The sequence below is a fragment of the Arachis hypogaea genome, chromosome 18 (genome assembly GCF_003086295.3).
Source record: "Arachis hypogaea cultivar Tifrunner chromosome 18, arahy.Tifrunner.gnm2.J5K5, whole genome shotgun sequence".
Taxonomy (NCBI): Eukaryota; Viridiplantae; Streptophyta; class Magnoliopsida; order Fabales; family Fabaceae; genus Arachis; species Arachis hypogaea.
Window position 1 is genome coordinate 14,525,210 of NC_092053.1, and position 13,219 is coordinate 14,538,428.

At 33.0% G+C, this 13,219-nt stretch overlaps 1 protein-coding gene, 1 long non-coding RNA gene and 1 pseudogene across 2 annotated transcripts; 1 reads left to right on the forward strand and 2 right to left on the reverse strand.

The window, feature by feature from the left end:
• Positions 1 to 1,240: 1,240 nt before the first annotated feature.
• On the reverse strand, positions 1,241 to 3,939 carry LOC112769612 (uncharacterized). Its single transcript, XR_011876458.1, has 3 exons — positions 3,856 to 3,939; positions 1,634 to 1,938; positions 1,241 to 1,431 (listed from the first exon to the last, which is right to left on the reverse strand). It is a non-coding gene; the product is annotated as an uncharacterized lncRNA (long non-coding RNA).
• Positions 3,940 to 6,279: 2,340 nt separating this feature from the next.
• On the reverse strand, positions 6,280 to 7,937 carry LOC140173005 (UDP-glycosyltransferase 73C6-like; annotated as a pseudogene).
• Positions 7,938 to 8,128: 191 nt separating this feature from the next.
• Positions 8,129 to 10,332, forward strand: LOC112769613 (uncharacterized). The gene is made up of 4 exons (XM_025814108.3): positions 8,129 to 8,152; positions 8,634 to 8,808; positions 8,904 to 9,009; positions 9,108 to 10,332. The coding sequence occupies exons 1-4, from the start codon at positions 8,129 to 8,131 to the stop codon at positions 9,223 to 9,225; spliced, it is 423 nt and encodes a 140-aa protein (XP_025669893.1). The 3' UTR covers positions 9,226 to 10,332.
• The last annotated feature ends 2,887 nt before the right edge of the window (positions 10,333 to 13,219 follow it).

The window sequence follows — 13,219 nt, forward strand, 5'->3', positions numbered from 1 at the left end:
GAGACTAAAATTTTAGTTCTCTCTGGCTACCAAACACAATATTAAGTTTCGGTTTTTCAATCTCAGTCTTAGTATCCCTTACCAAACGGTACCTTATGGCTACACATTTTTTAATTTTGAATTAAAAATTTTTTATTTATAAATTTGATCCACCGATTTGTCTTATTGAAAAAATAAAAAAATTAGCTACTCACAAATCAGATCTCAAATTTGAATTCATCACTCCAGAAATTTAATCCTCAATTTTTAATTTAAATTTTGTCTAATTCAGTAATTTCAAATATAAACCTCATATTTAATTTTTATAATTAAAAAAAATCACCTCCATATTGAATTAAATTAAAACACCCAACTTTTTCATGATTAAGGACATCACATGATCACAACAACAATTTTCATTAAAAAATGAGCCTAGAAAAAAATAATCATACACATGCAAACAGATATTGTGCCATTAGCTTTTGACAAATTGATTATGCAAAAATCAAAATATCTTGGATAAACATAGTCAAGTTGCACTACAACAAACAAGATTTTTCGCAATGGTCAAAAACCGTTGCCGTAGATTGAAAAATCGTTCCCAAAACTTTAGGCAATGCTTTTGCAACGGTTTTTTACCTGTGGTATATGCGGCCGTTACCAATGCTCAAAGGCAACGGTTTTTTACCTAAGGCAACGGTAACAGAAAAACCGTTGCCACAGTTAGTGGCATAGACAACGGTTTTGACAAAAAATTTTAAACAACGATTTTGATCCGTTATTCGATAAGCAACGGTTTAGAACCGTTCCTATTAATGATCCAACGGTTTAATACCGTAACTGAATAGGCAACGGTTTACCGTTGGTGCCAGGTTTCGGCAACGATTTTAAAACCATTGCCAGTTTATAGTCATCTAGGACAACGGTTTTAAAGCGTTACCATTGATGTCGTTTTTTGGCAACGGTTTTAATACCATTGCCATTTTATAGTCATCTAAGACAACGGTTTTAAAGCGTTACCATTGGAGTCGTGTTTTGGCAACGGTTTTATTATGTAGTCATCTTTGACAACGGTTTTAACACCATTGTCTTTTGTAACTATTGACAACGATTTTTTTGTAATATATCATTTTTTATTTACAATAGTTTTCTCGTGAATAAAATTAATTTCAGTTTTTTTAATTATTTAGTGTCAATAAATAATCTAAACTATTTGAATCAAGTCACTAAAGAAAAATAATTCAACATTTCCCATCAAATTTAACTTATAAAAATTGTTGTAAGATCCACAATATCATCTAAGTTTGCAAAAAATATAATAACAAAAGGGAGTTGAAATAACTAAGTAGCAAATAGTCATCATGTCCACAAGTTCATGACTTTTATCCTGTAACATTTGTTTTTAAAAATTTGACCTTAATCAAGTTCGATTTCTCCTTCAACATAGTTTTCCTGTAAACAAAAAAAATCAAATATAAAACTACACATCTTTAATACTAATAATGTTAAATAAAAATGTTTGAGAGAGAGAGGACAAACATATATATCATAACATTCTTCTATTTAGATACACAAAACAATTGAATCAACATCATCATAATCAACCATTATTTAAGATATGATAACATATAGAAACTTTAACAACAAATAATACCTCTTCATGCGCATTATTGTTCGGATTGCCTAAAGTGCTTCCTAATTGAGCAGCTAACATGTCAAGGTCCACTCCTGAGCTTTTTTGTTGCAGCATCATCTTAACAAGCGATTTTATTTCATCTACTTCTTTTTGCATCACATCAACCTTGTTCTCTAATGTTGCTTTCTCAGTTGCATATTGCTGCTTAAGGGTGGCAATTTCTTCAATTTTCTTCAACAAAGTTGGTGTGGTAACTCTTCTGTGACATCGCACTCTCCCTGCCTTCTAATTTCGGCAGCATTCTGGCAGTAAATAGGACATTTCTGAATTTAAACAAACAGCAAAATTAACCCATATGAACTCACTAGAATCAAATCAGCACTAATCATGATCAATTTATATGAATTAAACGGCAGCAAGCAAAAATGGCAATCAGCAGCAATATAAAAATTAGCATAATAAGGCCATCATCATCATTGCTCAATCAAAACAAGGCATGAAATCAGCTATTAACAAGGATAAAATAACACTATACAATTTGAAACAAAACTGCAACAACCATCATTTGTCAATTAAAAAGCTCAGAAAACCATTCAAACCAGGCATCAGCAACAACCAAAAAGTTCAACCTAAATCCACTACAAATCAGATATAACTTCTTAACCACCTATAATCCACTAAGCATGCATAACTAAACTGAATAATTTAACAAAAACTGAACAAACTAATTAAACTAAGAAAATGTAAACAGGAAAAAAAATTGAGAACCTGCAGAAGCAGAAACAGAAAATGGCAAGGGGAGGGAGAATGAAGGCAGAGCAGTGTCGACCCAAAGGTGGCTACTGGTGGCGCACGGTGGAGGATGAGCGCAGAAACAGGGGAACGGTGGTGTTTTTTTTTTCTGGTTGCGAAGACAGGGGAGGGCAAAAATGGAAGAAGAAGTCAAGAGGAGAAAGGGAAAGAAGGAGATATTTTCTTCACTGTTGTCTCTATACAAAGATACTAATTATATACCATCCCTCTTATTGATTTAATTTATAAGATATTTAATTGAAAAAAAAAGAACAAATTAAAGTAACATTTTGAGTTGAATTTGGTCACGAAACAAAACTAAAGTAACAAATTACCAAATTCGATTGACAAATTGGAATTCAATTAACACACAAATTTTTAGAAATTTCGAGAGCACTCTGGCAGTAAATAGGACGTTTCTGAATTTAAACAAACAGCAAAATCAACCCATATGAACTCACTAAAATCAAATCAGCACTAATCAGGATCAATTTATATGAATTAAATGGCAGCAAGCGAAAATGGCAATCAGCAGCAATATAAAAATTAGCATAATAAGGCCATCATCATCATTGCTCAATTAAAACAAGGCATGAAATCAGCCATTAACAAGGATAAAACAACACGCACTATACAATTTGAAACCATTCATTCCAGGCATCAGTAGCAACCAAAAAGTTCAACCAAAATCCACTACAAATCAGATATGACTTCCTAACCACCTATAATCCACTAAGCATGCATAACTAAATTGACTAATTTAACAAAAATTGAACAAACTAATTAAACTAAGAAAATGTAAACAGGAAAAAAAATTTGAGAACCTGCAAAAATCTATTAACATAATAGTAAAAAATCAGATCACATATTAAAAGAACCAAGAATCTATAAGAAATGCACCTGTTCATAAACAATTACACCAAAAATAAAAGTCAAAAAAATTATTCTATGTTGAAAAGAGAAATCTCTTTAAGATCAGAATCATCATCATATTCAGCTTGTTGTAGAACAAGTGAAGGTTTCTCAATGATATATAACTAAAAAATCAAACAATAGAATTATCAAGTTTAGCAACATAGAAATCCAGAACACAATGCACTAACAAAACGTGTTCATCTTCAAATAGACAGCATCATCATATGTTTCTTCTACTACACTCTATCCCCAAGAAAAAATCTAAAACAATTAGTACAATGATGAGTTTTGCTAACTAGAACTCAAATTAATGAACAATGCACAAACAGTTTTTGAACAATACAAATTTGAACAATGCACAAATAGCCAAATACAAATTTCCCTTTCTATCTTATTAGCCAAATAAAGCCTCAAAACAGTTTTTGAACAATGCACAAACATCACCACTTTCCTTTCTTCTTCTTAAATCCAACAAAAATACCCAACAGCCAAAGCCCTAACTAAGCAACAGAAAATAAGAGAAGAACACTTACCATAGATGACAACCCACAAACGGCCGATGCAGTGAAGCAGCAGCAGCAAAGAGACAACCCACAGATGACAACCCTTTTTTTGATTTTAAAGAGACAAACTACAACAGCAACAAAGAATAAAAATAGTAATTTTAGTCAATATTCTTAAAATACTTATCAAAAATCAAAAGCAATATTAAAAAGAACACAAAATGAGAACAACATTTTGAGATAACAAATTACCAAATCAAAATTAGAATAGCACTGTACCAAAAAGTATTTCAATTGAAACTCTTCTTAAATGCCTTTTATAATTGAGGTCCAAAAAATTATTTTGTTAATATAATTTGGCCCACTTTTAAACTAAAGGACTTATAATAAAGTATATTTAAGTCTGTCAATTGAAGGTCTTTTATATAAAGTTTAGTTCTGATGAAGTTGTAGAACAGAACCCATGACCAAAATAAAAAAGAAAGGAGTTTTGTAACTTTTCGTACAAGAGTGGCAACTGGCATGCATGGTAGTGCACTTATAGGTAGGAAGTAGCAACTAGCAAGCAATGATCAGGGTAGTTCAAAGAAGAAAATGATAAATTTTATTCTCATTAAACTAATTCAAATGAAAAAAAATTATCTATTCCATCAAATATTTAAAATAATAAATATTTCTCCTGATTAATTGAGGCATGTAGGAAGAAGAGTAGAATTTATGCTGATCTCTAAGTCAAATAGTTGGAATAAGCATGAAATTCCTCTGTTATCCCAGATGAAACCAACCAATATGAAAAGCAGTCCACAACTCACTGAAATAATAACATTATACAACAAGGCTAAAATAAACAAAGCAGATAAATAAAATAAAAAATAAACAATTGAGAAACAGCGATATAGAAATTACTCTATAATCCTCAATAAAGAGTTATTGGGAATCCACCATAGAACACCTCACAGAAAGCAGAGAAACAGAACCATAATGCCACCGAACACACTACTCGCAGATAATAAAAGTTTTGCTACCTTAAATAACAGACTAACCTAAGCCCCAGGTTCATTTCACAAGTACGCAGTCCAAATTCAAACTAGAACAGAAACTCAGTCAACATTCAACCCTCATCTTGCTCATGTTCACAAACATCACCACTTTTCACAGCCAACAAAAATACCCAACAACCAATCAAGCCCTAACTAAGCAACAGAAAATCAGAGAAGAAGACCACTTACCACAGATGACAACCCACAAACGGCCAATGCAGCGAAGCAGCAGCAGCAAAGCACAATCCACAATCAGCCAAGACAGTGAAGCAGAAGCAGCAAGGTAGAAGCAGCGAAGCAGAAGCAGAACAGGGGAGAAGCAAGGACACCGTGGAGAAGCAGTGAAGCCTCGGAGAGGGGAGAAGCAGCGACGCCGCGGAGAGGAGAGACTCAGCAACGCCGGGAAGAAGGAGGCAGCGACGATTCGGGAAGAACGCAGCGACGATGATGGTGCGACGATGGTGAGTTGCGATTTGAGGCTTCCTGGTGACTTGCGATGATGGTGCGATTTATGGCTTCATGGAGAGCTGCGGTGCGATGACGTCTCTGATTCTGATGGCGTGGGTTAGGGTTCGGTACGATGGAGGGAGGAAGAGCGTTCTTTGCTCTTTGGTTTCGAAGAGAAGATGAAGGCTTCCTTAGTTTCGTTTTGCTGTATTCCTTTATTAATTAGGAAAAAATTAATAATCAATAATAGATATATAATATTTATTTTAAAATTATTTTAATTTTATTTCTTTATATTAATATTTATTATATATTTATAATAAAAATATATAATATTTATTATAAATTTATTTTAGCTTTATGTGTTCAAAATATAATATTTTTTATATATTTATACTAATATATAATATTTATAATAAATTTATTTCAATTTTATTTTTTTAAAATAATATTTGTTATTTATTTATAACAGTAGTTTTTGAGTATTTTATAAATTCAATATTTATAGAAAAAATAGTTTCAATTTATATAATTATCTGAAATTATTTTTATTAGTATTGTTTAATTTGTATAATTATTTAAATAATATTAGAAAATCGTTGTTTCATAAATAATTGTTGTAATGGTTGTAAAACCGTTCTTTAAAATAGTCAAAGAGAACGGTTTTATTTTGTTACTATAGCATAATGAAAAAATAAACTTCAACAGCAACACTATAAAAACCGTTGTCTAAGACCATCTAATGGAACGGTTTTAAAGTGTAGCATTTCGGCAACGGTTTTAATGCGTTTCTTTTGTGCAATTCTTTAAACAACAATAAAAAACCGTTGCTTAAAGCCAAATCATGGTAACGGTTATAAAACCGTTCTTTAAAATAGTCAAACAGAATGGTTTTAATTTGTTGCTAGAAATTGATGAAAAATTGAATTCAACAGTAACACTTTAAAAAACCATTGTCTAAACCTATCTAAGAGAATGATTTTAAGGCATTGCAAAATTTGGCGTTGCTAAAGGCCATATTTGTTGTAGTGTTGCTATTAGAAGATCCACCTTCTTCTACAGATCTTTTAGCCATTTCAGCTAACTGTCTTACCCTATTTCTTCTCTCTTCAAAATCAGCATCATTCTCATCCATTAACTTCTCTATTTCTATTTTAATATCTTCTTTCTTAACCAATACACCAATCTCCTCTTCCTTCCCCCACACCATTGAACTCTCTGCACCAACTTTCACTCCAACTTTGAGTACTTTGACAACCAATTTTTCATTCAGAAATTGGTCTGCGAACAACGACCACAACAGCATCGGCACACCGACGTAGATAGCTTCTAAGTTAGAGTTCCAGACACAGTGTGTCAAGAACCCTCCAATAGAAGGATGTGATAGTATTAGTAGTTAAGGAGCCCAACCTCGAATTATAAGACTCTGATCTTTGATTCTTTCTTCAAACCCATCTTCCTTAATCCACTTTTCTAGCCTTTCTAATTGTCTCCCTCCCCTTATGACCTAAATGAAAGGTCTTTTTGATTCTTCTAAGGCTAAACCAATCTCAATCAACTGAGTTGCAGTTAGATTACGTAAACTTTCAAGGCATACATAAATTACACTATTAAGCTTTTGAGAATCAAGCCATTTTTGGTGCATCCACTCTTCAATTGAAACCTTGTTGCCTCTTTGAGCCTTGTCCAAGTGATCCTTGTTGGTTAGTGACACCGGACTGACGCACCACACTTTATCCTTTCTAACCTTCTTGTACATTCTTTCATACTCAGGCTCCAATTCTTGGAACGACTTCATGATTATTCCATAAGTGTCTGCTTCGGCCGCATGAATCTCTTGATAAAACTTGTTCCAACTATCATCTGCTGATCCTGGTACCTGCGCTTTGGTGACTTCAATTTCATCAGGTAAACCCGGAATAACAAAGTACTCTGTTTCATCCTTTATGCTCTCCCTCATATTACTGGTGTGCAAAGCTTCGTAACACATGAGACAATAGCAACTCACTCCAACAAAAGAAATCTTTGGAATGTTAAACTTCTTAGCGATGTGGATTGTGTATGGTAGACTCATATCAGAGACTATGCAGCTTGGTGGGGGTGACAACTCTTCAAAGATTGTTTCTACAAGTTCCCTTAGAAGGCTTAGTGCATTGAATAAAGGAAAAGTCTAGGGGCCAGTAACTTTATTAAATTCTGGCCATCATGTAACCAGCAAAGAAAAGTGAGCCATTGGATGAAATCTCACACCATTAAAATCATCATTGATGGTTATTTGATGGCTACAATTCACAAAAGTTGCTGGCCCCCTAGCACTCCTCTTGAATAAACTCAAGGCATTGCCAAGTGAATGAAGCATGTCAAGATTCTCACACCCTTCTGGCAAACCTGCCTCTTGATATGGAAACTGAAGCTGAATTAGTCGAATTTGGTAACTGGAATCGATGAAACAAGAGAAGGTTGATGTGAATCTTGCTGTGTTTTGTGTGGTTGTGATTATTGTGACAATAACATTGTTGCGCTGAAGCAATAACTTTGCTATGTCCATCATTGGAATCATGGGGCCTTGTGCCATGAATGGGAAGATAACGAAATGGAGCTGTGGTGTTTGGGAAGCCATTATTCTTTTTTGGATATGGTAATTTGCTATCTATAAACCGCATTCCTTTCTTGGTGATGTCAGTGCATACATCAGGCAACTATATATCATTGTCTAATTTTTATTTTTATTTATTTATTTATTTTTGTGGGTGTCTCGTATCAACTGCATTTGTTTATAGAGACAGGATACAGACACACAAAATCGTGTTTTACAGATGAGATATAGACAAAGACATTGTGTACAGAGCCACTGAATTAGTGTATTTTGTGTCTCTTTACAGGAAGAACACGGAGACCCAACTTTTTTTTTATTTTTGTTAATTTTTCATAATTATATTTTTTATTATTATATTTTTCTTCTTAAATTTTTTGAATGAAAATAAATTAGATTTTTATGGCCATGGATTCCTTGCTCCCACATTTTTGTAGGAGTATGATTAACCTACATCAAAATAATTACAAAATGTACCCTTTTTTTTAAAAAAAATTTATTAATTATATTTTTACCCCTCAAATTATTAGTTTTTAACTTTTTTCCTTTCTCTTTTTTTGGTATGAGAAACTGAGAGAGATTACTGATTCTTGGAGAGCATCAACCAGGTTGAAGCCTTTTTTTTCCTTCCCTAACTCTGCCCTCACTCTCTCCTCTCCTTAGAGTTCTTGGAAAACCCTAACTCTACCATCCCCTTTCTTTTTTATTTCAGATTCAGGGGCTTTTAGAGAAGAGAAGCAGTTAGAGTTTTCATCCAACTGCAATCCCTGCCATTCTCATCCCCTTCCTTTGCTGCAAATTTTCGCGACCTGTTTCTGCCGACGCGCCACGCCTCCCCACGCCTCCCACGCTCAATAAGACAAGAGGTTTCTGCGGCCCTAAATCGCTCAACTGGTTCATCAGGTATACATTTTTTCTAGCCGTAAATTTTGTCTTTCTACCCGTATCATTCATTAATTCATTAGCTCTAAGACCAAGTTGAATTGATTTAATCACAGGAACACGTGACCATGATTCACCAGATGATAAATCCAAATGGGAATGCGTGAGGAAAGGGGTTTGCTGCATTTGCTGCGAAAGCAATATTGATTCTCTCTTGTACAGGTAAACTATTCAGTATCATTTTGATACATCAGCAGCCAATTTCGCTCTTGAGTTTAATCTCTTAACAAGCATTTTGTTTTTTTGTTTTTTCCTTGCAGATGTGGGCACATGTGCACATGTTCTAACTGTGCTAATGATTTGCACCGAAGTGGAAGGAAGTGTCCAATGTGTCAAGCACCAGTTGTTGAAGTAATTCGTGCTTATTCCATACTATAGTTTAGACATTAAAAAGGGGTTACATATAGCCAAAATTACAGAATCTTCACAAGTTTTTATTTTCTGGAGATTTCCAGGTACCTTAAGTTTAAGTTGATGTCCTTCTCCGTCCTTTTGCTTCTTGATGTGATTACCTGTATTTATGTCAACTTGTTAAGTGCAACAATGGAACAGTTGATGGCAATTTTTTGAGGGCCATGTTTCTGAAATAAATAAAGGAAATATCGGTTTTGATTTTGAGTGATTGGATTTCCTTCACTTGTTTTCAAATTTTATAGTACTTATGATGTAAAGTTGCATTTTTCATTGGTAGTGTGTATAACGTGGAGGTTTCTTGATGAGCAGAGTTACTAATTTCATTTTCTTTGGGTTGAGGAGTCACTTCTTGAACTGGAATAATCCTCACATTTTCTTCTCCCACAACCTCGTTACCTCTCTGAATATCTTTGTTGTTCCTTCTTGTTCTTTTGCTGCTGCTGCCCACAATCGAAACTTGAACACTTTCTTGCACAACTTTCCTGGTGGATTTGATCACCACCTTCTGACCACGCTTTGGACCCATTCTTCCCTTCCCTTTCAAGCTTCTTTGCAGATGTTGATAGACAAACTATGAAGGTTAATGGAGTATGTATTTTTTCACTTTCTGTTTTATCTTATATAACCAGCCAAACTCATTTGTTCTTTTTTCAGAAATGATTGAAAATTTGGTATCTTATTGTGATGGGGAATCTTAGTTCTTAATCTTAACCATGTTATGTTTTTGGCTCCTTTTGAAAGATACTACAAAATAAAACAATTTTTGGCCATAGTTCTTGGTTGGCCATGAATTGATCTTAATCTTCTGTTGGCATATAAATTAAGTATTCAGCACCAGGAGCTCCGCAACTTGCAAGGAAGGTAAGAGATCTACTTCAAAAATCCGGCTTCAGCGCGGTGGAAGAAGACAGAAGGAGGGGGCTAGATCATGGTGCTTGGGTTCCATTGATGTTGATGTACCATTGTTTTATGTAATTTAATTTATACAGTTCTTACCTAGTGAGATAAGATTTCGGTGTTTTTAAGGTTATCTCATGCAAGTTTGATAAAGAAATCTTCTTATTTGTTTTCTTCTCCTTGTTATGTACTGTTGTTGATATTTTGACATGTATTTTCCTTTACTCATTAGAAGAAGCTAAATATAAGTTTTTCATTGTTGCACAAATAATAATTCCAATACATAAGGCTACCATAATGTTCAAAACCGAAGTCTCCTGGGTCATGTGACTGGTTTCATCGTTATTTACAGAAATATATAGGTTATGAATAATTTATATTAACCGATAAAGTAAAGGAAATTAGTAATATAGAATTGTAATATATAGAAGGATAAATTAATGTAAAAATAAATGAAACATAGCTTAGTACTTTGTCTTTCAAAGAAACTATTAAAAATATCTAAAAAGATAATTCCTTATTCCCAAATGTCTTCATGCTCTTTGTGTTGTAGGCATTGATTGGACTGAATACAAGAGGCAATTGAAGAAGGCAGAGCAATGGAATGTGGAAGTCTACTAATTTATATGATCACTTTCTGTAGATATAAAGCCATGTTAGTTTTTCTATGATCATCATGATTTTCTCCTCCTTCATGAAACCACTTCATCATTTTGAGGGTCATATGATGAAGGTCATACAAATAATATAGATGAAGGCAACATTGTTTTATTTACCAGTTTTCTACCATATCTTTTGTGAGGATTTCTTTAATACCATATAGTTTCCTTAATGATTAAAATCATAGTTTCGACACAGTATAGTTATAAAGCAATAATTTGTTTTCAGTAAGCTATTTTGTATCACTTTTGAGACATTTAAATTTAAATTGAAACTAAATTTGATTTCACAAACATTAGAAACATTCAGTAGTGTTGGTGCTTGAAGGTGGTCAATATAAGGGTTAACTTGGCCATCAATAAATGAGTTTATGATGGCTGAAGATCATGCCAAACCCCTTTAAGCTAGCCAAGCAAAGTTTCTTAATTGAATATCTTATTCTTGTTTAAATGGACTATGATTTAAATTGTTTCAATGGAACCAAATTTAGGTGCTCAACTGCTCATGGAAAATATATGCATATATAATCAATGAGAAAAATGCTATTTCAGATAGAATTTTTAGTTATTAACAGAGCTAATCTTAACAAATTATTTTGTTATTTGTAAATTATCAGTCTATAATTAGGAGTTTTAATTTATCTTTTTATTAAATATCAAGAAAAAAATGATCTTTATAGTGATTTTTAATTCAAACAAGTACAAATATCAAATTTCCAATTGACTTGTATATAAGAAAAAAAAAATCTTTATTCAAATATATGGGTTTAACATTGTCTTGTGATATGAATTAGCAATCTGGTATCTCCAAGAAAAAATCTGGCCAACAGATTATTATTTTTACCAAAACAAACGAAGGAATCAAGATCTGGAATATCTCTTGGAATTATAAAATCAACGAGGCATTCTGTTATTTGCTTGTTCTTAGTACTGTAATGATGCCTTGATCTCATTATCCAATTATCTTTATTTGATTATTGTCTTAGTGATAAGTTGTAATGAGTTTATGGCTTCTCCTTCTTTTTTGATAACCTAATTATAAAATTAAGAGTAGTGTAAGAATTCTATTAAAAAAATGATATAAAATCCTAATTAAAAGTACTCAAAATTTTTTCATAATTAACAAAAAAAACAAGAGAGCTTTTCCCCCCTTATTTTATAAATTATATATAACAAACTTATAAAATCTTACACTTGAAAATTAAATTTTACAAATATTATATTATATTTACACCAAAATAAATTATTATAAAACCAAAAAAGTTCGAGCATTGAGTCATTCCCACATGACCTGGATCTGTAATGATTTCTAGCTGCGGTTCTTTTGGCAATTATGTATTTATTATGCCTTCTGTTCTAAGTAATTCAGAAAACTGAATAGCTTTTAAGTGCGGCAAATAGACGTATTTTTACGTTAAAATACAATTCATGTTCAAAACAAGTTAAAAAATAATCAATTAGACAAGCAAAGTTAACGATCATGAACAAATGAAGAATTTCTACTCATTAATCCTTTCATAGAGTTCATTAGAACAGTAGTGATAAACCAAAATTGTTGAGGAGTTCTAATCCTTTTTCCCCTTTGAGGGAAGGAAAACTGAACTAAAATGAACTGTTTTTACGACACAAAAAGAAGGAAAACAATACAGAACGGTCACATGATAAAAAGGAAAATCCTCCATCTTTGAGCTCCAGAACTCAAACTCTGAAGCCTTTGCTATTCCTTCTTCCTCTAGCACGCTCAAATTTCCATCCTTTTGAACGAACGTAGGGCTTGGTGTGACTATGGGGCACACCAGGTGCTGGTCCAAAGTGCTTGACAGCCTCTCGGGCATTCTTAGGGCCTCTAAGAAGAACCTGAAACAATATGTTATCTCATTCATACCCTGTTTTTTATAATGTCATTATCCAATATCCATATATTTCATTAATGGAATCCGTTTGTCCACAAAACAAAGGCAAAAAACAAAATTGGTAGATCATTGAATTCTCACAAGACATGAAATGATTTAGTGTTTTACAGATGATGGCATTTGGCATTATTTCAATTCATTGAAAAAACTGAAATAGAAATGCTTAATATTCTTAGTAAATAAAATGCATTGATAAAGAAAATGCAGCTGATAAACTTTAATGCTTAGAGGCATAGTCACAATCAATTTCTTAGCCAAAGTTCATGTTAATTCATCTTAATTGGGTTCATCAATAATTTGAACCGCCAAAAAGAAACTATATGAATATATGGACTTATATATATATGAACAGAACTAGAAAACTAAAACTTTATAGGTGTGAACGGTGCTAATGAAGTGGTTGGTGGGGCCATTTGCTTTGGATTTTTGGGTGCACTTGAGACAAGCAATCTCAATTCTCAAACTTTCGGTGTGTTGTGTGCAATGATC